The sequence below is a fragment of the Mustela nigripes genome, chromosome 7 (assembly GCF_022355385.1).
Source record: "Mustela nigripes isolate SB6536 chromosome 7, MUSNIG.SB6536, whole genome shotgun sequence".
Lineage (NCBI taxonomy): Eukaryota > Metazoa > Chordata > Mammalia > Carnivora > Mustelidae > Mustela > Mustela nigripes.
In genome coordinates this window covers 44,497,269-44,524,897 of record NC_081563.1, presented here as the reverse complement: position 1 = coordinate 44,524,897, position 27,629 = coordinate 44,497,269, and the positions used below count along the sequence as shown (strand labels likewise).

Below are 27,629 nucleotides of genomic sequence, written 5' to 3'. Positions count from 1 at the left end.
ACAGGTACTGTCAGGGAGCCAGCCTTGGCCGAGCCTGCCGGAGCATGCTTTTGGAGTTGACAGTTGGAGGTGGCAGGTACCTTTCCACAGCCGGGCTTGACAAATAATAACACAGCCCGCCCGGTCCTGCTGGTAGGCTATGGATACGACCCAATTGTTGGGGAAACTACTTCTCCTCTCCTCTCCAAGCTGAAGCCAAAACATTTGCATCAGTAAATTGCAAGTTTGGCCCAGGAGATCTTTTGGAATGGCATTAATGACATTTTATGTATCAGTTTCTTCTAAGGGGAATATCTGTCCTGGCAGGAAACTGTATTTAAAAAAAAAAAAAAAAAAAAAAAAAGGCAAAGATCTTTGTTTTTAAAAGCCTACAGTTTTGGGGCGCCTGGATGGCTCAGTGGAAAAAATAAAATAAAATAAAATAAAAGCCTACAGTTTTGTTTTGTTCATGCTACCTGAAACTGTGTCCTTGAGTGCTTAATCTGTCCATGTGAAATGCAACAAGTTGGAGGAGTAATGATGCTAGCTATTAACATTACAGGAGCAAAACCAATTTTCAGATGTGGCCTGGACTCGTAAAAAAGTGAAATGGCTGTGTTAGGACACTTAAGTTTTTCCCACTGGGTAAGAACTACAGTTTTTAATAGTGTTTTAAAATGAGTGTCTTCGCATTAAGCATGTGACAGTTTAATTCTTGGGTTTGGTTCACATAATAGCAGGCATCTAAGATCTGAAGAACAGATAAACAGAATCCCATAATGTCCAAGCATTTTGTTGTGTTTGCCTGTTGTTTTTCTTTTAGCTCCAGGTCTTGAGTTTGTGAGAGTTTTTAAAAGGAACCAGTGAACTTTGGTTTTGGATTTAGAATCTATACCTTTTGTGGTTTATAATAAATGCTCTGGTCATCGGTGATTTTTTTTAATAACAAAATTACATCTTTTCTGAAATAGTAAGGTTGAAAAAATTCAAGCTAGCTTACTGCAAAAAATATTGCAGTAAAGTGTTTTACGCTATATTTAAAAACCATGCTTCCTGTCCAGGTGTGACATCCAGAGAACCTGAGGGGTTTTTCCCCAGCCATGGAGCCCTGTCTCTTTATGCTTCTTATTTTTCTACTGTATTCTTTTCTAGTTGGGACAGTATTCCTGTTTTTACTTCCTGAGTTCTTTCTCTTAAAAATCCTTTAGGATAAAAATACATAGTGGTCTCCTTTCAATAGATACGTTTATTTAGTGCCTTTTTCTTTGATCACCTGCAGTGTATAAGGCACTGTCAGGAATGAAAATATGAATGAAGGACCGAGTCTGCCTTCAAATAATTCACTGTACCTCTTGATCCTAGACTGGTGTGCTTCCAGATTTGTGGGTCCCAGACTTTGAGGGTGGAGGGAGAGAAGGAGAGGAGAGGAGAAGTTATTACAAGGGGTGTGGAACTCTCTCTATATACTATGTGGGATCTTTTGATCAACTAACATGTCTGTATGAACAGGTCCTGTTCTTTCTCAAATACATTGTTCATATTGAGCTTAATAAAATGCAAATCTATTTTGAAACATTCCAAATACTAGCTTTTACATATACACCATCCGCCAATATAACTACTATCGTGAGGGAATTGTGATTCATTTTTCCATAAAAGGGGTACCCCAAAATGGAAATGCTGGGAAATGCTGAGTAAGCTATCTTAGCAGTTAAAAAAAAATTGGTTAAGAAAAACTAGTCAATAAATTGTAAAATTTATACTTTAGTCACATAGCGTGATTAACTAAACTAACCATTGCACAAATTAGTTGATTTGGCTAATTAAAAGCAATGCTTTTGAGATCTGGATTTCCAGCTTCTGCTAGCCTCTTTCAAATATGTATCCTTTAATCTATTAAAGCATATTTTTTTTCTGGTGTCCTAATTAACCTAGTTGCACATTTCTAGTTTGGGAAATAGGTTTTAAAGAAAAAAAATACCATTTCATTTTAAGATATTAGGTTATGAGTGGGCTTCTTAGAATTAAAAAAAATTTTTTAATCAACTCTAGGGAGATTATTAGGATCTAATATAATTAAGACATTCCATCTCGGTTCTGCTTTCAGAATAGAGATGGAATCTAAAATTCAATCTATAAACTATGTGTGAAAAAGCAGTAGTGTTGCTGTCCTATTGTTTTAGAGAAAGGAAAAATAGCAGATGGATACATGTTCTTGACATGCAGCCCCTTCTAGTTGCTTGCTTTGGGGCAAGGGCACATTTGAATCCTCTGAAGAGATCCAGCAGGGCCATAAGCCAGGACTTTCAAAATCAAACTTTTGTATTTGAAACCCTATATCAGGTTTGAATAAACCTTTTACTCAGGTGTCCTTTTAAGTGAGTTTGTTTGACACAAACTGGAATCTCAGAAAGCGGTGGTTTTTAGAATTCCTTAACCAAACTGAAAGCATCTTAAAGTCTGTATTTCTACAATTGTTTCTTTTTTTACTCGAGAAAATGTTAGCATTCAAGAAGTACTACTTTTTGTGAGTTTTAAAAATCTGAGTATTAAAATTTTCCATTTTTTCCATTGTATTTTCTGTTTGAAATTAAAGAACTGGAAAAGGTAGAAATCAGAAATTCGTAGTGGCTTGAATGAGGAAATCCTCTTGAAACAGAGGTTACACTATGAAAAGTTATACTTTGCAAGTTTTTGCCTAGGGTCCTGAAAGAACAGATATTCCTTCTGAGTGACTGATTTAATGAAAGGAGAGATCCATGGTGCAGACTGGAGTTGGCTGAGTACCTTCCCCTCTTTCTTTATTTAGAAATTTTTTAAATTCAGAGCCAGCCTGAGAAAATTCTCGAGATAATTTCTTTAAATGCTTTATTAACTATTTATTGAATTTTTTAAAAGTTACCAGATTACTTAAGATTATTTCTTACTTGTTCTCTTTATTTATAGTGTGTGTGTGTGTGTGTGTGTGTGTGTGTGTGTGTGTGTGTATTTTTGGCTTAAGTTCTTTTCTTTCCATAGAGCACTAAACTTTTTCAACATTTCCTTAGAATTCTGTTTCTAAAGAATGTTCAAGGGGCATAATTATAGATCTCACTTTGGGCATAAAAAATACAAAATTGCATACGTGCAACACCATGAGGGACCGAATTGCACGTTTTCTCTATGCTACTAGAGAGTGAAACTTGCCAGCTTGCCTGACTGGATTCTACTTTGGGCAATGAGGGAGAATGATCACTGACCTTGACTCTAATCTGAGGGAGACAGCCACAGACTGGATTATATTTTAACTGTGGAGAATACTGTCATCCTCTTCATCTGGTCAGTTTTCCTATTGCATATACCTTGTGCATGACATGACATGAAAAAACTGATTAGGTGGTATTGGTCATTTCAGAGTTTCCCTTGAATGTCTTCTTAATAAAAACATGATTAAAAAAAAAAAAAAACAAAAAACAAAAAACCAAACATGCACCCCAAGCTTGTTTCTGGTCATGTTTGGAAATGTTTCTGCCTGATCAGGTTGGCTTCATGTTCACTGCCACAACCACTTTTTTTTCCTTTTTTCTTTTTGTAAGATTTATTTATTTGAGAGCGAGAGAAAGGGTGAGAGTAGGAGTATGAGTGAGAGCAGGGGTGGGGATGGTGGGGGGGGCAGAGGGAACGGGACAAGCAGACCTCCTGCTGAGTATGGAGCCTTCCCCAGGGCTGGATCCCAGGACCCCAAGATCATTACCTGAGCTGAAACCAAGAGTCATTGCTCAACTGAGTAAGCCACCCATGCACTCCTGCCACAATCACTATTAAAATGCAATAAATCTCAGATATTGAAAGGATGGTGTTGGAAGTATGGCCCCCAAGCTCACAGCATTAGAATCACCTGGACACTAGGTAGAAATGCAATTTCTTGGGCCCACCCCAGGCCTACTGAGTCAGAAACTCTAGGAGGAGTGACACCTTGGCATTCTGTATGATGTTGGGAGCCTCGGGCTTATGCTCAAGTTTGAGAACTGCTACTGTAATTATAAAGTATATTCTTAAAATGTCATTGCAGTGTTACAAGGTATGTATTGAGATGTGCAAGGTGATGGGTCAGGAAGTTGATGACTTGCTCTTAGGTGGCTTATTAAGTGTGTGAATGGTATAAAATCATGTAAATATGTTTGTATTTCCTCTGCAGAGAATCACATCTTGGAGGATGTGAACAAGTGTGTCATAGCCCTCCAGGAAGGGGATGTGGACACCCTGGACCGAACTGCGGGGGCCATCAGGGGCCGGGCAGCTCGAGTGATACACATTATCAATGCAGAGATGGAGAACTATGAAGCTGGTGTATATACTGAGAAGGTTCTGGAAGCTACAAAATTGCTCTCTGAGACAGGTAAACAGGGATATTAGATACAACCAAAATGTCAATGCCATGATTAATTTCCATATTTGAATTAATCTTTTTTATTGTCTTTTATAAGCCTCTGTGCTTCTGAACTACATCTGATCATAACAGGGGAACTCTCATTTTTTTTTAGTTTGAATTTGTATAACTTTAGCAGAATAACAACTTTATTGCTTTGCATGTATATACTACTTTATAGTTTTCACCTGTGATCTCCCTTGATTCTCACAAGGGTCTTATGAAATAGGTAAATTTTTAATTATCTCTGACTATGGATATGAAAGTGGAGGTTTAAATGACTCAAGAGACTGGAAAGAGGTCGCCAGTCTAGAAAACAGTGGCGATGTGGTGGAAACTGGGAATCTTGAATTTGAAACCATTTCTCCATCTGTTTCTTGAGAAGACAGGACCTTGAGGAAGGAGAAAGCATAAAGCCTCTTGATAGTATCTGGATATGAAATGCTCGAAGGGGTGGTAGATGCCAGGGGTCAGAGTTTGAGTATGTGCCTTGCTCCTCTAAGAAAGCCTTCGATGTTCTGTTCTAGAGTGCATGCTGTTCACTAGGGGATTCCAGCTGTGGTAGTCTCGGGTACTCGTGGGAGCCGGTCATAGCTCTCTGGTGCATTGGGATGGAGAAAAAAGGCTTATTTTCACTGAGTTAGAAGAACAGTCCATCCCTTTGAATAGTTGTGTCAAAGACTGCCCGATTTTTAGTAGTTTTTGCTCTAGATAAGAGTCACTGGGCTTCAGACCTTTTCTCAAGTCCCTAATACTATGTGTGTGTGTATGTGTTGTCAGGGGGACCAGTGGTTAGAAAGTTCAGGGAAGGAGAGAACACAAAGGGTTAGAAAAAAGAGAATTTAAGCTTGTTTTGGATGGGAAACGGTAATGAACGGAGTCCTATGTGGGCACACAAGGACCTCTCCTCACATGTCAATTGTGGCCTTTCCTGGTCTGTAGATGGACTGTGGAAACTATTAGGATTTAAAAAACAAACAACAAAAAAAACGTGTTTCTGAAAGGTCAGATAAAGCAGTGTTCCAAGTTCTACATGATACAACATGTTAGTTAAAATAGGTTTCCTTCTACAGGGAAAAAGGTTATTTACAAAGACATCTGTAGATGTTTGTTAGTCTGAAATAGCAAGGAAAAAACCAGCAATAAACGTGGACCTCAGATGCTCTCTTTGAAATATAAACAGAAAGGGGATTGAGTATCATCACAACAGAAAGAGTACATTCAGGGATTGTTGCTCTTGAGAATCATCACAGATTTCGGATTAGGAATAATAATAATGATAATAAGATATATCTGCATTTTAATTAGTTGAAATTTAGCACTGTCTTCTTTCAACGTGGCTTGTCCTTAGCATTCAATAAAGCAGCACAAAGCAAGCCCTACAGTTTCTTTCCTCATTTGGAAGAATTAAGAACAGGCATTTTATTCTCCAACATAAAGACTTTTTTTCTTCACCACCACCCCTTTTTTAAAGAACATTATATTTATTATAATGATAGAGAGAAAGAGAGAGAGACAATAGCTAGAGAGGGAACACAAGCAGGAGGAGTGGGAAAAGCAGGCTTCCCGCCAAGCAGGGAGCCTGATGAGGGGTTCTTCATTGATCCCAGAACCCTGGGATCATGACCTGAGCCAAAGGCAGCCGCTAAATAACTGAGCCACCCAGGCACCCCTTTCTTCACCCTTAAGAAGACCTTGCATTTCTGTGGCTCTCAGTTTCTGGCCCCTTAGTATTCTGTTAGGAAGTCTCAGCTTATACCGTGCATTGGCCACATGGCAACCCTTCCTTGGGTCTGACCCTGGGGAAGGAGTACCAGAGAAGGTGGAAGGCATGAAGGCAGGACTGTCAGCGCATGCCGGCTCATGACTGGGAGGCATATTCATTGTAACAAATGAAAGGCACAGAGGGTGTGGCCAATTTACGTGTGACTTTGTGCACACCAAGAATTCATGCATTGTTCAAGAGACATTCTGGAGTTGTTTTTGCATTGTATTTTGGGCTGCTTTAATGAACAGAAGGTACGGTGCCCATTAGGTCAAAATCTGCTTAAAGGCAAGGGCAGCATGCTTAGTTGATTGAGCTATTTTTACATAATTTTCACTCAGACTCTTGGAATGTAAATTTTCTGGGTGATTTTCATTTCTTTCTTATCTTTTCTTTTTCTTTCTTTCTTTCTTTCTTTCTTCTTAACAACAAAATCAGTGAAATATGAAACAGCAATCCATCAGGATTGTTGTTGATCTAGATTTTTTTCTTATTTGTTTACTGTCAGGGCTTTTAAAACTCTCATTTCAACCCTTCCTTTCAGTGACTAAATACTCTGGGGAGTTAACTAAAGATACCTTTGTGATTCTGATGTTCACATACAGTTCTTAATTGAACAGAGAAGTGGTACAAAGCTTTTTATATTTTTCAAGAACTATTGATGGTAACTAGGGCAGTCATCAGGTGGAAGAGATGGAAATAGTTTCTACACAACTGTAGTTGAACATACAGAAATATGTATCAAGGAAAAGTAGATGTTGGTGGGCTCAGAACTAGAATATACAATGGATATGCATTCTTTGGCTTCTTTACTCAGGTTTTTCTTTCCTAAATAGAAACAATATTGCTTCTTATGAGTAGCTACACAGGTTGTCAAAGAAATGAAAGCAAAAGCTTGAGCTGTTAACTCATTCATGCTAATGAAAATTGCTGGGACTGTCCTAGACACTTGGGGGTTGGAGGGAGATGGTAGGAGGAGTTCTGCAATTGTGGTTGTGAAGTTTTGTTGAATTAGTCTACTTGTCACTGTCTGGCTGGGCTATGGAGACCTGTGTCCTCAAAATAAAACTGCTATATATATCTTTAATATCCAGATAATGCTTTGTTTCTGATATATATATATATATATATATATATATATATATATATATATATGAAGCATTATCAAACTTCGTTCTGAGAGTGCATTTTATTTTGGGGCTAGAACACAGGGGTGGTGGGCACAGAGGGCAAAGGTGCCAAAAGGAAGGGAGAAGGAAAGGAAGAGGAGTCCAGAATATGGAAGATAAAAAATACTGTGTTTTCTTCTGCCTGTCACCATCTCAGTTTTATGTCTGTGTTGTTATATCCCAGACCTTAAGGCAGAAGTTCTTAATCTCTGTACTACTGACCTTTTAGTTGAGGTAATTATTTCTTGAGGGTGGGGAGCTGCCCTGTGCCTTGTAGGATACCCAGCACCCCTGGCCTCTACCCACTTGATGCTTGGAGGACATACTTTCTTCCCCATTCCAAGTTGTGACCATCAGAAGTATCTCTGGACATTGCCAGAGGCCTGAAGGGTGGTCAGAATAACCTCCATTCAGGATAGCTGCTCTGAGGGAGAGAAATATCCCTAAATAGGGACAAGTTCAAACAAGGCAAAATGGAGCTTATGTACTGTGACCATAGGATAAAAGAAGCGAAGGGGGTGGGGTAAGAGAAGAATTACATATGTATTACAAAGAAGAATCTAAAAAAGGGCTGAACATTCCAAGTCTTGACTAGACCAGACTTTGCTGCTGAAGGGGTTTGCAAACATAGGCCAGCCCCCGTTTAGACATGGAAATGTTGCCAGGGAGGGCCTCTGCAGAAGGACTCCCATTTTACCACCTGGCTGCCTTCTCAGAGTGGCTAGAAATTGAAAGGGATCCAAAGAGTGACATAACAGTCTGTAGCTGATTTTCCATGAATTACTTGACTTTCTCAGTGAAGATAGTGTTTTGTTGAAGAGTGCTTTTGGTGTTTTTATGAATGCTGAATTAAATTTGAGAAAATAATTTTGTGGCTTATTAGTATGCTAAAATCCTACGGCAACATTATATAAAAATTTACCTTTTTTTTTTTTTTAAATAAAACTATTGAGGGTGATGAAAACTCAAACGTGGTCCACTTTGGACCCATTAAATACTTACATAGCATATTTAATGGGCTCTTCAGTAAAACCTGAATTCTAACAAATTCCCAACAACTTGGTAGTAAACACATGCATGGTTGACCAGACCCATCTCTAGAGATCTCATTTACAAGGTCAGATTGCTGCAGAAGGTTGGGAGGGGGGGTGGAAATACATTCAGTCATAGCATATTTAGGTATATAAAGAGTAGCTTATCTTCACTGAATGGATTATATTGAAATGTCGTTTTTTTATAAATTGGATATCTGATACAAGTTTGTGGCAGTGTGAATGTGGTTAGGTTGAGAGATCTTTGAATTCTGCCATCAGTTCCCTTTTCAGAGGGTACGAATAAAGAGGGGTGAAAAAAAGAGGAAACAGGAAAAAGTATTTTAAATGAAGACTTCATGTTAGTGGGCACTCGATATGTGGAGAATTAAAATTCCAGTACTTTGGAGAACATGTGGTCCAAACAGATGGTAGAGTTTTCTTTTTCTTTTCTCTCTTTCTTTTCACTCTCTTTCTTTCCCCCTCTCTCTCCTTTTTTTTAAATTAAAACTATTTTTTTACAGCAGTTTGATGTTCACGGCAAAACTGAGGAGATAGTACAGAAAACTCCCATGTACCCCTAGACTCCATACATTCATAGACTTTCTTATGATCAGATACCCTACCAGATTAGTACATTTATTACAGTTAGAAAAGCTGCACTGACACATCATAATGGCCCAATGTCCATCCTTTATCATGCTGTTCACTCATGTTATACTTTCTGTGGGTTTAGACTAACATATAATGACCATTACACTGTATGATAACATAATGATGGATATCTTCATTGCCCTAAAAGTCATCTGTACTCCACCTATTTATCCCTCAACTCCCCCCCCCCCCATCCACCCTTCACCCCTGGCTCCACTGATCTTTTACTCTTTCCACAGTATTGTCATACAGAATGTCATATAGTATATTGCCTTCTTAGTTTCTTTCCTTCACTAAATAGAGATGGTATAATTTTTACTTCTATGCTTTTGTAAAGCTTTCATAAGAACAGAGAGGAACTTTTTACACCATTTCTGTATATTTTGCCTAGAAAATAAAAGAGGATCAGCAAATAGAAAGTACCAAAATTGGAAATAGTAATGGGTGGTAAAGCTGTGTCAGTACAACATAGTTGAACAAATGCAGGTGAAGAATCAGAAGAACTCCATTCTTTGACTTCTGGCAACTAACTTTAATGTTAAACTAGTTGATGCCTGGGGGCCACAGCTTCTCCTATGTGGCCTGATAGTTTGTCATTTGAGGATGGTCAGTATCACTGATTTTTAAATAAATGTGTCACTGTTTCCTGGCTTTCTGGTGACTGCACCAAACAAGGGTAGTTGTTGCCCATGAATCCTCTGTTTGAACTTTCTACTTTATCCAAACAGGCATGGTTATTATTTTCCAGGCAAAACACATCCATGCCGGCTCTACTGTCCTTCCTGTGATGTTCTCCATTTCTTTTTTAAAAATTAACATCTTGTTTTATTTTTCCCCTCTTCCCTTATAATCCTCTGCCTTGTTTCTTAAATATCAATATCAATGAGATCATATAATTGTCTTTCTCTGATTGACTTATTTTGTTTAGCATAATACCCTCCAGTTCCATCCACATCATTGCACATGACAAGATTTCTTTTTATGATGGCTGTGTAATATTCCTTTGTATATATACACCACATCTTTATCTATTCATCTGTTGATGGACATCTGGGTACTTTCTATAGTTTGGCTACTGTGGACATTCTTTCTATAAACATTGGGGTGCAGGAGCCCCTTCAGATCACTACATTTGTATCTTCGGGATAAATACCCATTAGTGCAATTGCTGGATCATAGGGTAGCTCTGTTCCCAACTTTTGAAGAAACCTCCTTACTTTTTACAGTTGTACTCAAAACCATAAGATACCTAGGAATAAATCTAACCAAAGAGGCAAAGGATCTATACTCCAAAAACTATAGAGTACTCATGAAAGAAATTGAGGAAGACACAAAGAAATGGAAAAATCCATGCTCATGGATTGGGAAAACAAATATTGTTAAAATGACTGTGCTACCCCCTAGAACAATCTACACATTCAATGCAATCCCTATCAAAATACCATAAACTTTTTTCACAGAACTGGAACAAATAATCCTAAAATTTGTATAGAACCAGAGAAGACCCCGAATAGCCGAAGGAATGTTGAAAAAGAAAACCAAAGCTGGTGGCATCCCAATTCTGGGCTTAAAGGTCTATTACAAAGCTGTCATCAAGACTGGATGCTATTGGCACATAAACAGAAACATAAATCAATGGAAAAGAATAGAGAACCCAGAAATGGATCCTCAATTCTATGGTCAACTGTCTTCAACAAAGCAGGAAAGAATAGCCAGTGGAAAAAAAGACCAGCTCTTCAACAAATGGTGTTGGAATAATTGGATAACCACATGCAAAAGAATGAAACTGGACATTTCCTTATACACAAAAATGAGCTCAAAATGGATGAAAGACCTAAATGTGAGACAAGAATCCATCAAAATCTTAGAGGAAAACACAGGCAGCAACCTCTGTAACCTCAGCTGAAGCAGCTTCTTCAGTGAAGACACGTCTCCAAAGGCAAAGGAAACAAGGCAAAAATGAATCATTGGGACTTCATCAGGATTAAAAGCTTTTGCACAGCAAAGGAAACTGTCAACAACACCAAAAGGCACCAACAGAATGGGAGAAGATATTTGCAAATGACATATCGGAGAAAGGGCGAGTATCCAAAATATATAAACAACTTACCAAACTCAACACCCAAAGAACAAATACTCCAATCAAGAAATGGGCAGAAGACATGAACAGACATTTCTGCAAAGAAGACATCCAAATGGCCAACAGTGAAAAAGTACTCAACATCACTTGGCATTAGGGAAATATAAATCAAAACCATGATGTTCTCCATTTCTTCCTCCTCCTCTGTGCATTGATTTTGTACTTTAAGACATGGCTCATTCTCAGTTGAAGACAACAGGGAATTGTGTCAGTCTTTTGATGTTTAGTGTGTCAACTTCAGTGTGTGCCTCAGTGGTCCACAACTAGGTTGTCTGTTCCTAGAGACAGGTGTTTCTGTAACTACTGAGAATCTAGAGCACTGTTACCACATAATTAGCATTTAATATACATAAACAGAATGAATATATGAATGAATATAAAATGAATTTAAAAAGCTAGGACATAATGTTTCATTATCTTTCAGTAGAGCATAAGTCCACTAGCAGCCTCTGGCTTTCAGCTCAAGATTCCATGACAAAAAGAGATTTCCTTTACTCCCACTTTGTACATAGCAAAAGAGAGCAATCTGCTTGGCTGTTTGGGGTATGCTTACTCTACTTGGACTGATCTCTGTTGCTAGTGGGATTAGGTTTTATGACTGAACAGATCTGGAGGGCATGTGTATCCCAGTGGCTGGGTTGTGGAGGGTATAGACAGAAGAGGTAAGATCAACATCAGAAGGAGGTGGTAGGGACAGCTTCTTGGGAAGACAAAATATTAGATATTGTGGAGAGAAAAGACTATTACAGTCTAAATCGCTTCCCCATGACAGACTTTGAAATTAGATTATGAAAATAATGAATTTCAGCAGAAGCTGTAATGACCAAGATTGTTCACCCTAGACATCATAATATCTTTTAAATGCATTTTAATATAACCCTGACTATTGGTATAAGTTACCTTATTTCTCTCTGAAAGGTCAAAGTGATTAGGATATGCAGGAAATAGCTTATTTTTTTGGTGGTTGTGGTATTCGTGGCAGTGGGCAGTCAGAAGTAGAGGAGGAATGTGAAGGAAATCTCCTCTATGTAGGAGTCCTTCCATAGGTGACGTGTAGTTTGTCTCCATGCCTTTTCTGTATGACCAAAACCTACATACGCTAGATATTTTAGGGATCTGGCTGATGTGTTTTAATATCTATGTTTACTTTATCCTGAAAGCAAATGCAAAGTTTCTGGGTGAGAGAACAAGCATACTACTTACCATGCCAGTTTCCCATGCCTCATTGTCCCTTTTAAGGCAATGTGGTGAAGGCAGGTGAATTCCATGCCCTCCAAAGAGGCCCTTTGCTAAAGAAGAACCACACAATTATGTATCTGGGAGCTCCTCTAAGAATTGGTGTTCAGCCACCCCCTTCCCCTCCTGAGAGGTGGAGAGAAACCTTTGTTCTTTAATGTTAATGATCTCCCTCCCAGAAAGGCCCCCCTACTTGTTCTAACCCTTTGGGTTATAAATGAATGTTGCCTGCTTTTGTTCCCCTTTGAAATGGGAACAAACACAGTTTTCTGGGGAGATAAACATGTAAATCTCTCTCCTGGTCCTTTCACTATTTTAGGACTGCTACTGAGTCATGTTTTAAACCAGTTTACTAGTCATTTTAGCTCAGAAAACTCTGGCCAAGCAGAAATGTGAAAATATCTACCCCACATTGGCGTGTTCATAAGTAACGTATTCTGCTAGAATCAGACATGTCCAGCTCTCTTGGCCTGAGGGGCTGAAGAGCCATAGGAGTAGGTGCAACTTCAGAGAGTAAGAGATACTACTGTAGGCTGATAATAAACCTCTAATGTGGAAGTGGAAATGGGATAGGGTGGCCATAGAAGGGCCAATGATTACCTATTCATGTGCCAAGAGTTAGCAACATACTGCAACAAATGGCATTTTGCTAGGGCTTATTTGTCAAAGTAAAACCAAAAGGAAGGATATTTTAATTCTGTATGATTCACATTATGGTTGTAGAATCCTAGAGGCTGCAAACAGCGTGGTACTTCTTTGTCACTTGAAGAGCATTAAGGGCCTCCATGGTAGGAGCAGTGGGGGGGCAGGGGGGCTACGTATTTATTCTAGCGGTGCTAGTGTTGGTGTCCGCAAGAATTGGTGGCCAGGATATATTTACTGTGCACAACTGAGGCAGTAAGTTCCCTTCACCCAGATTCTCTATCCCATCAGTAATAGTTGTCTGAATCCTACAGAAGAGGAATATGCTGACAATCACCTGTTTGGGAGTACATATGATATAGCATTGGAATAGCCCAATTCCAATTCCAATTGGTTTGGAAAAATAGGAAGCTTTGCTTGTGGACCCCTGAAATAACAGATGGCCTGAAATAACAGAAGGACATAAGAACTGAAATTCTGTTTATTCTTGTCAAAGTGACTCTGAAGTAATCTCCACACCTGATTTGCCTTTCTGTATTTTACCTGTTCTTGAGCACTAGCTGGATTCCTCCTTGTCAGTGAATTTCTCTCTCTAACCACACCAGCCAGTCCCACCTGTGTTCTCATTACTCCTCTTACCTGTGTCACTTATTAGTACCTACCACTCACTGCCCTGTGTCGAAAACTGTTTCCCCATTTTTCTCTTAATGTCACTATCTGCTCTCTGTCTGTATTTCTATCTAGATAAATGTATTTGTGTATTGTTTCTGAATTAAATTTTAACCCCTTGAGAACTGAGAGTACCTCTTCATTTCTTCCAGGCTGATTAGAGTTCAAGGTCCAAAATTTTTTTTTTTTAACATAAAGGAAAAATATAATTAACACTGTAGAAGAATGCACATAGACTGGAAAAATTAGCACTGGCCAGGGTGCTGCTTATTTTGAAGTTGTACCCTTTTAAAAAATTACATGCTTAATGATCAAGGTCAGAATCTCAGCAATTATTTTATAACATCTTAATCCTTTAAGTCTCACTGATGCCAAATTTAACTGTAGTTCCCAGGTTTGGTTTCCACAAACACTGTAAGCTCAGTTAAGCATCCTCGTGTTCAACTCTTTATTCATTTCTTAAGTTTCAGAATTAAATGTGCCATCCTTCCCTTTTAACTTATAAACGATTTGTGATTATTTTTGAAATGCTTATTTTAAAATATAAGAACTTTCCAAGCAAGCGTTTTCTTTCCCTGGGGAAAGGAACTTGTGTCTAGACAAGAGCAGATGGATGCTCCCTGGTTCTCTTAGGGTAGTTATCATGAATGAAATGCAGAGGATTTTTTTCTCCCCCCTCCTTCTCCTCGGCATTCCTTTTTCATCTTTCATCAAACAATTCAGCTCATGGGTTATGTATGGCCTTCTGGAACTTGAATTTGATTTTGATGTTTGAAATGTACATGATAATTTTCCAAACATGAATATATGAAAATGGCAGCCTGTAGGAACTCCCACAGAGGAAACAGATGACGGAGTCTGACGAAAGAAAGTCCAGGAATACACACGGGAATGGGGGGCGGGGAGAGGGGAAGAATGCACATAGATTGGAAAAATTAGGACTGGCCAGGATGATGCTGATGGCTGTCTGGAGAGTAGAAACAGCAGACAAATAGTCACCAAGGAATAAGGAGCCGATGAAACTAGTCATCTTTTGTCTTTGCTCCTAGTTTCCAATGCTCAACATCTTCTAACTTGTTTATGAGTTATCAAGATAAAGCATGATAAAAGCTAGTATCACTGGTCTGGCCCTCTACCGCATTTCAAAAGACATCGAAGAATACTTCATTCAAAATTCATATTCAGTTAATCAATTAAATAAAATAGTGGCATAAGTTTGAGATAGAAGGCAAATACTTCCACAAGGATATTAGATTAAGTTGGAGGTTTCTGTGGGAAAAAATGAGGTAGAGAAGTTGGTTTTTATTTTTTTCCAGTTATGAGCTTTTTTATTAAGTCTCCTAACTTTTTTAAAGATTCCCTTTCCTTGTAGATCTGATGAGGTCATAATGGATACAGTGTTTAACTGGTCTTCTTGGCAATCAAGGTAAAGTGGAAAATTCTAGGCATGAGTATATCAAATCTTGTCCTGAGGACCAATTTCATAGGAAATTCACTATTAAAAATGTAAAACCATCAGAAAGATGATGTGGTCCTGCCAAGGAGAGAGAAGGCATAGAAACAGGGAAACTAAGTTTTCAAGATAAGTTATACAAACTTCCCAGTTAGACATTTTAGCACTATTTGAGTATTATTTTCAGTTTATTTTGTTTTCACAAAGCCCACTTTTTGGTGATGAATCATGTAATTGTACCTCTGTCCAGAGGAGACCAGATGATTTTGCCTGCTTAAAAATAAAGAAGAAGGTATGTGGATTAGTAGATATAGAGGTTCATAGTATGAGGATGATAACTTTAAGAGCTTGGTTTACTATGAATCTTACATACCTAGTATGATGGTATCTTGTATATATTCCACTTTTTTTGTGCCTTGAAGGCAAGATCATACTTGTTTTATTTGTCACTTTATTCCCAATGGCTAAGTACTGTCAATGTTTATATATAAAATTGTATACAAAAATTTTTGAGTGTATTTTCAAACCTTATATAAAACCTAAGGAACAGCTATCATCCCTGTTTAAATTTGAGTAAACTGAGGTTCAAATTGGTTAACTTGTGAAAAATCAAGTATCAAGATTCATTCATGCATCTTCTTGGACCCAGTAAATATCCAGAAACCTAGCCCAAGCATAGTTGCTGCAATTGAACAAGAGATTTTAATATTTCTGCTATGCTTACTGATATTTCTACTTCTGCCATAGCACTTTATAGTTACATAACACTTTATAGTTAGCTATTACTATGTAACAGATCACCCCAAGCCTTAATGGATTAACATTACAATCATTTATTGTCTCATAGTTTCCATGGGCCAGGAGGCTGGGTACAGTTTAGTTGTGCACCATTGCCTCCAGATCTCTCACAAAGATTCGGTCATCCTAAGGATTAGTCGGTTAAAGAGCCATCTCTAAACTCACTCATATGCTTGCTGGAAAACCTCAGTTCCTCATCTGTTGTGGACTTAGGGCCTCAGTTCCTTATTAACTGTTGACCAGAAGCCTCTCTCTGTTACTTTCCATAGAGATTTTTTCCATAGCTCAGCTGTCTATCATCAGAGTGAGCAAGTGAGAAAAAAAGAAAAGGCAAACAAAAAGGGAAACGAACATCTTCTTGTGACCCAGTCTCAGAAATGACATCCCATACCCCTTGCTATATTTTATTGGTTAGGAGCAAGTCACTAGTCTCAGCTCGTGTTCAGATACCGGGAGAAGAGGGATCGTTGGGGCCCATCTCTGACTATCACACATATAAATTTGCAAATGCATCAAGATGGGATGGACAGGGGCGCCTGGGTGGCTCAGTGGGTTAAGCCGCTGCCTCTGGCTCAGGTCATGATCTCAGGGTCCTGAGATCGAGTCCCGCATCGGGCTCTCTGCTCAGCAGGGAGCCTGCTTCCTCCTCTCTCTCTCTCTGCCTGCCTCTCTGCCTACTTGTGATCTCTCTCTGTCAAATAAATAAATAAATAAATAATCTTAAAAAAAAAAAAAAAAGATGGGATGGACAATATGGGTGAAGACCCGCATAATTAGGATAGAACATGAGGACCTGTGAACAGATCCCACAACATGGGACTTAATAGGGACTTATTTAACTTCTAGCACAGAGTACCTGTTTGCTTATGCAGTGGCTTCTAAAACACAAAAGATTCACTGAATCAAGATAGAGCTATGCAGTTTATGGTCACGAGGGCAGGAGAATAGTGGAGCTAAATAGTGGGGAAAGGAAAGCCAAGACTGGCTCAAGGTGATTGGAGAAGGGATTTGGAGCAGAGGACAGATCTGAGGAACTATACCAAGAAACAAGCTGAAGCTAGTATATAATTCAAAGATAACAATGTGCATTTCAAAGAGAAGAGAAAAGGAATTACCTCAGTAGGGAAAATTCCATTTGACTTGGGTTCTGATAGTCAGACATTAATCTCAGAACCTGAGAGAAGTGATCTTGCCAGTAGTGACTAAAGTCACAGCCAGATGAGTGAGAGGATACAAAATCAGGGTCAGAAGTGAAAGGTCTAGATGATGCAAGAAATCCTAGCCAAGTGCTTCAGTAAGATTCTGGCCATTCTTGTATCTTGTAGGAAAGCATCTATGAGTAGCAGGGGTATATGCTTCTGTAAATACTTATAGAAATGAAATAGCCATTATTCATGAGGTGGGCATACAGATCCATTTGATTAGCAAGCAACTAACCAAAAAAAAAAGATTCTAAGTTCAGAATTTTGGAAGATCCTATTTGGATGGGGAGAACTTAGAATGTCCTCTAATAAACTAATTAATGATCATGATATTCTTTACTAAAACTACCGAACTGGTATAAAATGACGGCTGGCTTCTTTGGTTCATCCTTTGTTATTTTTGAGTGGTGCCAAAGCTATAAAAATGTCCACTTCATTTGCATTGGACCCTCCTTCTACATTGAGTATGATTTGGAGCTTTGGACTCTGATGATCTCCTCACTAAATGATTACACTTCACAAATGTGCTGAACTGTCAAGGTAGACCTAGAGCCTTTAAAATGCCAGTCAGTCTTTCCTTTGGGCAAATTTGGGCCCCCAGTGGTTTGGATCAACTCTCCTATATACTCTCTTCTCCTCTAACTTAACATCGAGTTGGGGACCACTTGAATAAAATCCCTTAGCAGTGTCTGATAGAAACCATTTTGGGGAAAGAATGCTTTATGAATAGAAAGCACATGAAACAGTACTTTTCTGCTGTGAGGGGAAACTGATATTGCCCCCTTAGAGTCTCCCCAAAATAACACCTTCTGACTTCCATTATTCTGATAATGTAATTCTCTAACCCCTCCACTAGAGTTGGCCACAATTCCATCCCACTTTTGATATTTTATTCTTCCTAGATTTTTTTCAGATGTTCTCATTCTTACTTTTTATTTTATATTAACACTTATTAGACTGGTTCTTTCTCTAGAGCACAGGGTCCTTGTCCATTTTCTCTTCTCTTTCCTTGGTCCTGAAGTTTTTGCAAGTACCACACTCATGAGAGTGTGTTGGTTGACTACCCCTCCACAACTGAGGGATTCCTATGCATGCAGATATCCTAGTCTGGCCTTAGTGAACTCGTCAAGGATACAATAAGGAATCTTTCTCCTTGCTCAGTGGTGATCCTCCTACTCAAGCAGTTCTGAAAGGGTTCTGAGCTCAGGTTTCTGAAAGGTCCCTAGTGATCAAACCTAGAATGCCCACTAATAACTTGTTTAATGACTCATGAAGCTATTTAATAAAATTATTGAACTAATATGAAGTGATGGGCAGAAAGAGACTTAGTACGTGAAATATAGTACTGCTTATTTGGTCCCTGAAATAGTGAATGACAAGGGAGTTCTTGTCTACATTCCATTCTTTCCTTCTCATGCTTCTCCCACTTGGATGGATTAGCTGTGCCAGAAACATAAGAGCCTAAGATGCAAAGAAGGAAGAGCTGGTCTCATTCTAAAAGTGACTCCTAATGTAAAACAGTTGACATACAGAAATGTCAAACAATTTTAATACATTATACTAAGTACTGTAATGGTACATACCTAATTAGGATGCTATAAAATTACAGAGAACTGACAACTTTGTGAATTAAGGAAAGTTTAACAATGTCAGTTAATTCTAAACGAGATACCAGAAATTAAGGAGGAATTCACCTGGGCCAAAGAGAAAGAGGTATATTTAAGTTTGAAAATAAAGTCATCATGGACATGTTGGTATGACACGGCATGTTTCCATGTCATCTTTGAAGACATTAAATAATCAGCCTAATTGGAACATTTAAATAAATATATGTAGGAATAGGTTAAAAATCACAGGCAGGTATCCGATGTTTGTGTTTGTATCTTATGATGATTTTAGAGTCCCTCTATATTAAAGGGAATCATTGAAGTGTTTAAAGTTAGTTGTGAATCTTTTAGGTGTTTACTCAGGGACGGTGGGGTTGGTTAGCCATTCATTTCCACTATCTCTAGTTAACGTTGGATTTTGCTCTTATGGTTGTCAGCAGTCCTATTTGCATCTTTAGTGCAACTCCATGTGCATTTTACTGATTCACCCTGTGTTCTTGAAACATCATCTCTGATGTCTTTCTGAAGGATTAAGTCTAGAGCTTCCTTACCTCTCTTTTAGGATCGCAGTAGACACTAGAAGGCGACCTTGATTTTTATATGCATGCTGAACTCTGATTTCATTACTCTTGGAATGCCATAATTCTGTGGCCTGGTGTGCACTCTGCACACAAAAGCATAATAAGAACTTACATGTTTACTTTCAACTTTGATCATCCTTTCAGGATATAAGCTATTAAGAGCAATACAGTATTTCTGATAAATAACTATAAAGTGGTGTCTATTGTGGATGTAATTCAGTAACTAAAAAGAAATTTCTATTTATGTAATCCTATATCAAAAACTTTGTTAATGTATAATGTAAGAATCACAAAGGCAATGCTGTATTCTATCCTAATTAGTGGGAAGCAGAAACAGCATCATATTTGAAGTAGTTTCAGACTTTTTCTATCTGAGTATTACTTTTGGGATATTTAATTTTTCAGCATTATGAGAGGTATTAGAAGAATTCATAGTTTAACATCTTGGGTTCTGTCAAGATGGATCATTGTTCTATGAACTTTGTTTTTCTGTCTTATCACTTTAAAAAACAAAACAGGACAAAACTAAAACAGGAAAGAGTGCAGCAGCTTGGAGAGCAAAGGTATATTAGTTAAAGAGTGGTAGTGGTTGACCAAGCCCTAAATAAATAAGTATTGAATGTGCTTAAAAGCAGAGCATGGAGGAAGATTTTCTTAAGGGTCAGACCCAGAGAAACACTGACTCGAGGTAAGAGAAATGAATGTCTTCTCAGTTAAAGTAAACAAAATTTGAATTACTTGTGGGCTTTATCAGGTTGAAGAATAAAATAAGATCATTAGAATATTAAAGATAAATTGAACTCTGAGCCCCCATTTATAAGTGAGGATTCTGTACCTCCTCTCCTACCATTTTTCACCCTTAAAAGGTTGATATTCTATTATGTTCCAATCTTTTTATAAGAACTTTTTCCTGCCTCTTCTGACAACGCCACATCCATAATGGTGTTGTTCATACCAATATGCCACCCCCTTTACTCCATGTTGGAGCAAACAGAATACCTTTCTCCAAACTTAGGGTTTCAGAGCAGTTCTCAGCAATTTTTTTTTCTTTTTTGCCCCAGAACATCCATTATGACAGTGGTCACTTTCTAGGTTTTAGCTTTCCTCTCTTTCACTTTGGCACAGAATCAGACCTGGAGGCTGTTGGAGAAAGATAACATGTCACCCTCTGCATTTTCCCTCTCCCCAGATCTTCTTCAGGGCAATCTTGTACAAACAGAACAAAGCCACACAACAACACTGATCACTCTTTTATTCTGCATCAAAGGTCTTTATGAAAATAGAGATATGTGCCCTAGAGCCAGGGTCCAGCGGGTGGGTACTACCTAACTCAGCTTTTATTTTTATTTTTAAATATTTTTTTTTATTTTTTTTAAAGATTGGTTGACTGATTTGAGAGAGAGAGAGAGAGAGAGAGAGATCGAGCGAGCTATGGGGGATCAGGGGTGGGGGAAGAGGAGAGAGGAAATCCCAAGCAGACTCCTCACTGAGTGTGGAGCCTGCAGAGGGCTTGATCTCACAACCCTGAAATCATGACCTGAGCTAAAATCAAGAGCGGGGTGTTCAACTGACTGAGCCTACCAGGTACCTACCTAACTCAACTCTACAGTGGGCAGTTATTAATTAAGGTCGAATATTAGGTATCTGGTCACAGTCACAATTTCTGAGGGACTTTCTCACATAAAACTGTTGATCCAAGTGGTTTCTTTTACATTCTGGTTCAAGAGCTAGAACTTTATTTTTTCAGAGTCTTATTCTGAAAAAAGTATAGACTTGAGGATAAGCTGTTGATCTTTTCAAATATTTGAATCATGAGAAGATTCAAAGTAAAAAAGGGACAGACATTAATATAACAGACCCTCCTTCTACAACTGAGGTGTAACAAATATTAACATTTTGCAGTATCTGATTCACATTATTATTTTCTTAAGAATTAAGATACCCTGGAAACCTCCTGGGGTGCCTGGGTGGCTCAGTGGGTTAAAGCCTCTGTCTTCAACTCAAGTCATGATCCCAGGGTCCTGGGATCGAGTCCCGCATCGGGCTCTCTGCTCAGTTGGGAGGCTGCTTCCCCCCCCCTCCCCGCCTCTGCCTGCCTCTCTGCCTACTTGTGATATCGGTCTGTCAAATAAATAAATAAAATCTTTAAGAAAAAAAAAAAAAAGAAAGAAAGAAACCTCCATAGGAACTCTACCTCATCTCATGCTCTTCTTTCCTTCTCTAAGACAACCACTATACTTAAGGTGGTATATATCCTTTTAGAACATGGGTAATAAAATGTATATATCTTTCATTATGCAGTACTCTTTGTGAATTTTTAAATTATTTCACAAATGGTCTATCTTTTCAGTTTGCTTTTCCTGGTCAATACTTTGAACTTAGGACTTACTCATTTGACTATAGTGGCTGTCTTCTGACTTATATCCCAAAATCCATTTTGTTCCATCCTGACGTACTGCCCATGAAAATGGAGTGAAAGTTCACTGTATCTCCTCAATGTCTCACTTAGTGGATTCCACACCCTGGGATAGTACCAGTTGGAAGGGATCCCTTAAAGCTATTATTTTTATTCCTAGGTTTAATATAACTCTTCTTATTAACTTTTGGACTATTCAACCTACTAGGAAACAACTATAACCATAGAGACAGAAAGATGTTCCTGTGACTCCAATGTACTCAGCCTTGCTAACCAGTACCTCTTTAGGAGTCATTAATTGGCCATGCCCTAGAAAATGTGTCAGCTCATTGGTTGGGACTAAAAGGCTCTATTTTATTAGATTTTGTCAAAGTGTTTGCCAGAATGATGTGTTCCCATTTGACTCCCTTCTATAGTAGAAGGGTTCCCTCTTTTCCACACGCTCAGTAAGATGGGTGTTATTAAACTTTAGTTTCTGTGCCCATTCCAAGAGGTATGAAGTATTCTCTTGTTCACATTGTAAGTTTTCCAATTATTAGTGAAGTAAAGCATCATGTATTTATCAATAATATGGGCTTTAGTATTTTGTGAATTACCTGTCTAACCTCCTTGGTCTAGTTTTCTATTTTTAGCCTTATTTATTTGTAGGAGTAGTTATTTTATGTACACTTAGAACTACTATCAGTGAAACACTAGGGATAAAACTTCAGGCAACTAACTGCTACTCATGGTACCACACAAATCTGTAAAATTGTTGATGGTCATGATGGCAGCTTAGGCATCAAATAGAATGAAATTAATATTCAGAATTTTCAGTTTAGGAAGGGAAGGGAATTTATAATTCCATTTAAGAAAGATACTTATGGGGGGTACCTGGGTGGCTCAGTGGGTTAAACCTCTGCCTTCGGCTCAGGTCATGATCTCAGGGTCTTAAGATCAAGCCCTGCATCAGGCTCTCGGCTCAACAGGGAACCTGCTTCGCTCCTCTCTCTGCCTGCTGCTCTGCCTACTTGTGATCTCTATCCATCAAATAAATAAAATCTTTTTTTTTTTTAAAGAAAGATACGGGAAAATGCCAAATACATTAACAATATTTTCATGCCTAGGGAGGTCAATTTCAATGATCTAGATTATTTAGTCATATAAAACAGTTTATTCCAATAGAAACGGAAAGCTGGAATGGCCTTAGCTTCATGTGGTAGTTTTTAAAAGTATATTTTTGTAGAAGTAAAACTCAATGTCCACCAAATTCCTTTTATGTAAAAGTATTTCAAAGACACAAATGAAAAATTCAAATGGTATAGAGAACCAATCCTAGTAATTCACTCACAGAAGGAAATTCACCCTATGCATGCTTAGGTTTTGATCATTTCTATTGAAAGAATGGCTAGTCTATTTTCCTGTAACTCTCCTCTTTTTTTTTTTTTTTTTAAATACACTTTTAAAGATTGGACTTTACCTAGTAGAAATACGTTTTTCTAGAAAGGTTTTATCTTAAATACTTTGACCCTAGAAAGTAAAGTAATTTAGCAGAGTTTCTCACACTAGGGATTAAAACGGATGTTAAAGTATCCACAGAGGATGAAAATGAGTATAAAGATGAATCAGGCATGAAAGTTCAGAAATGGAAAATAGATGAATGATGTTTCTATTTTATTGTCCTTGTAAATAAAATGAATTGTGCTTTTGGCTTCCATTTGCCATATGAATTGATTGTTACAAGGTAAAACCTGAGAAAATTGAATTATAATTTTTGAGAATCAGTGAATCAGCAGCATTTTTTCAAGTAGTCAGTGGAAGTGTTCCAGACATTCCACTGAATTTGCTTTCTGCAAAGCTCCACTATGTATGTAGGTGTCTTTGTTTAAAGAGGTGCTAACATTTTAGGGATTTATATATGTATCTTCTTTCACATTGAAATGGTCCTGGTAAAATGAAACAAAACTGCATTTGGCTTTGAGCCCACTGGTCTGTAAGTCTAGACTTTGTGCTGGAGTCCTCTGGGATTCTATCTCCTCTCTTGTAAGGTTCTTCTACAAGCCTCCCTCCCCTACCATCCCGCTACCTCCTGTCTCAAGTCCTGTCTCATCAAAAGTGAAATACATCCGATCACTTCATTCACATGAAATCCTATAGGTTAAGATCTATTACTCCAGGGGCACCTGGGTGGCTTAGTGGGTTAAAGCCTCTGCTTTCAGCTAAGGTCGTGATCCCAGGGTCCTGGGATCGGGTCCTGCATTGGGCTCTCTGCTCAGCCTGCTTCCACCTTTCTCTCTATCTGCCTGCCTCTCAGCCTACTTGTGATCTCTGTCAAATAAATAAATAAAATCTTAAAAAAAAATCTATTACTCAACACCTATGACTTTAGCATATGATATTAGTTAAAATAAATATTTACCAAGGCTTTTTGAGAGCCAAATGCCATCTAATAAATTTGTATGCATCATTTCATTAAGATAGAACCTTTTAGGGGTGCCTGGGTGGCTCAGTGGATTGAGCTGCTGCCTTTGGCTCAGGTCATGATCTCAGGGATTGAGCCCAGCATCGCGCTCTCTGCTCAGCGGGGAGCCTGCTTCTGCCTCTCTTTCTCTCTCTGCCTGCCTCTCTGCCTACTTGTGATCTCTCTCTCTAAAAAAGAAAAAAAGATAGAACCTTTTATTTTATAGACAAAGAAGCAGGTTTAGAAGGAGTTAAGAAAACTTGGCTAAGGTTTCACAGCTAGTAACTAGCAGAAATGAACTTCAACTCAGGTTAAAATAACACAAAACATATATGTGTATACACGATAGCACGCAATCCTGAGCAGGTTTCAAAAACTTGTAGTTGCATACCATCACCATTCATGGAGTAATGGTTTACTTCCTGTGCTGAAAGTAAGTAGTACAGAGATCCCTGCATTGGGTCCACCCCAAACTACACAGGTAGGCACACAGCTCCACTGAGCAGTTGGAATACAGGGAGCACGCCACCTCGCCCAAGGGCTGGAACGGGAGCGTAAGAGAAAGATGGCTTAATCCACTGTTTCTCGCTTTGTTTAATACAGTGATGCCACGCTTTGCCGAGCAAGTAGAGGTGGCTATTGAAGCCCTGAGTGCCAACGTCCCTCAACCATTCGAAGAGAATGAGTTCATTGATGCCTCTCGCCTGGTGTATGATGGTGTTCGAGATATCAGAAAAGCTGTCCTGATGATCAGGGTATGTAAGGCTTCTACAGTTTGGAGCTGATCAGAGCTTCTGGTACAGACTCCAGAGAATTTACTTGGTTTGTGTTAATTACTTAGTTTTACTTGTTAAGCTGTTTGGCTCCTCATTTAGTCAGACAAGGGGAACGCTTTAGTCAGGCAAAAGGGACAAGTGATTCCAGCAAGCCTAGATTCACATTGAATAACCTGAGGAGGGATGCTCTTGCCTATTTCTTACATGCATTGTTGTTTAAATTTGATACTAACTTGCAGGTGCCCCTGCTATTAACCATGTGTTCCTCTGGCTAACATTATTTTCCCATCAGGATTAGAAAGCCATGAGTTGGAAAGAAAGGAAGAGTTCCCAGCTTAGCAGTATTAATAATAATGATGATGATGATAATGATCTCATACCTAGTCACACTATCTTAACAACAAATAATTACAATATTATGAATGAAACTGTATAATTTTGTAGCAAACCTCTTACCATCACTCAGCCCACAAGCTTCCCATCCTCAGTCTTTTGTTGGCAGCTGCGAGCCTTCCAAATGACTGTCCAAGTGATATAGAGCCATATGCTAGAAAACATATAATACAGTAGGTTTTAAAACTCAACATAAGTTGCAGCTTCTTTTGTTCACCCACAAGGTACCTTCTTACCTTCTTTTATTTACATTAAGACACATAGCTTCCCTTGTTCCATTTAACCGCTATATAATATTTCATCATAAGATGAGTTTTTTTTTTCTTCTTACCTTACCAACAATTTAGCATGGTTTTCAAACAAGTTTCTTACCCACAGAACTCTTTTTTAAAATAAACTTTAATACTCAAGAGCATAATTGATGACACAAATACATTTGGGGCTATTAAGACTGAAAAAGAGATGGGGCTTCTGCAGTGACAATCATAAGAACATGAGAACATATTGTCTGATACCAATATAATGTGAGCCACAATTGTAATTTCAAATTTTCTGGTATACACATTGGAAAAAAAAAAACACAGGTGAAGTCAATTTTAATAATTAACTTAATCAAATGTATCTAAAATGTTATCATTTTTGGCGTGTGGCATTAGCTACATTAAAATTCTCAGTAATTCATTGCAGCTCATGTCTACCATATTGGGTTAGATAGCACTGGAGTGCATCCCTACCTTAATCCTCTGCAGTTGTCTTTAAGGCTGCTCAATAAAACCACAAGGTACCTGTTCACTGCATTCTGAAAAACTTGCTCTCGGGGCAATCACTGAACATCTAAACCAATATAACTTCAAACACTGCAAAACAGTACTAACCAAATAATATCTGTGGTATTTTGTTCTCTTTGAACAATGTATACCTAGTCTTCTGAGTATTTTATCTGTAGGATTAATTATCCTCTGAATCTTGATATATTTGAGGTCATTAAATTCATGAGTGATCCTCTTCAAATGTGATTTCCGGAGTGCAATATGGTACTTGCATGGTGATCTGAGCAGGTGAATTGGAATATCACTAGGAAGAGTCTCTCTTCCCTCTTTGTTGGTATCGTGCTTCCCCTGAAACATTACCAAACACCTGCGCTTGGGAGGGCAGAAAAATCTTCAAATTTTCTTGTCTTTAAATTCAGCTGGATTGTTTTCTCATTAAATATGTCTGTCTTTCATAATAATTTCATGATCAGAGTGTTCAGACCATTGCATAAGTTACATCAGACGATTCTCATACTTAACAATGTGGAGTTCATGTTTGGAATTTGGAGGCTATCAGATATATTTCCTGTTCTTCTAACTTGCCCGTTTTAGATCTGTTAAACTCTTAACACCTTGAAAGACTTGGCTGAAACCTTCAGATTTTCTCCATCAAAAATATTGACCCTCTCCTTCATCTATGTATAACTATTTCTGTTTATGATAGTATTTATTACATTATTCCCTTTTATGTCTTTTACCTTCCTTATACTGTGAAATTTTGGAAAGCAATGGCTGTGTTTTTATTTTCGCTTCACTGTAGTGCCTTGTCTGGCACAGTGGTCAATGGTGTGTGTGTGTGTGTGTGTGTGTGTGTGTGTGTGTTGGTAGTGGTGGAAACACATTCCTGGGAAGATAAGGAAGGTAACAGAAAAGGGATGAGAATTGGAGGAGAAGGAAAAGAAAGGTAGTCAGGCTTTTAAACTTGTAACAAATTAGATCATTCTTTTTCTACTACATACTAACATGTGAAATAAGGTAATAGACCACGAGAATTATGTTTTCAAAGCATTTGACACTAAATACCACTATAATCCTCAAGACATATTCCCTCTTTTGCCATTTTTCTGCTTTGTTAGCCTTCACATTTTTGTGACAACCATTCATCTGGGAGGCTGAGGAAGTTTATAGCCATCATTCATTTACTCATTCATGAGCTGTAAAAAAAACATAATTTTAGATAAAATGCCATATCTTTGTTGAAGTGTCATTCCTACATCTCGACATTTCAAGTGATTTGATCAGATGGATTTCACACCACTTGAAACTTAAGAGAGAAATGTACAGTATGTACAAATTGTTATTTTAAAAATCCTTCTCCATTCAGCACCCACATGGCTTCATTTTGTACTTAATTTCTTGGTTTGCTTTTTGAGTATAATGATTAAGTCTATTTAAAAATAAAAAATCCATTGCGCCAAGTTCGAAAGAAAGATAATGAGACAAGTAGAACTATTTCTT

The 27,629-nt window shown here is 38.2% G+C and overlaps 1 protein-coding gene across 7 annotated transcripts in view; it reads left to right on the top strand.

Moving 5' to 3' along the window:
* The window catches only part of CTNNA2 (catenin alpha 2), a 1,132,931-nt gene that overhangs the window by 994,957 nt on the left and 110,345 nt on the right, over positions 1–27,629 (top strand). For all 7 annotated transcript variants that reach the window (XM_059405715.1, XM_059405716.1, XM_059405717.1 and 4 more), the window contains 2 exons: positions 4,157–4,357; positions 24,794–24,945. In XM_059405715.1, coding sequence (XP_059261698.1) covers positions 4,157–4,357; positions 24,794–24,945 — 353 coding nt within the window. The remainder of the gene's footprint in view (positions 1–4,156; positions 4,358–24,793; positions 24,946–27,629) is intronic.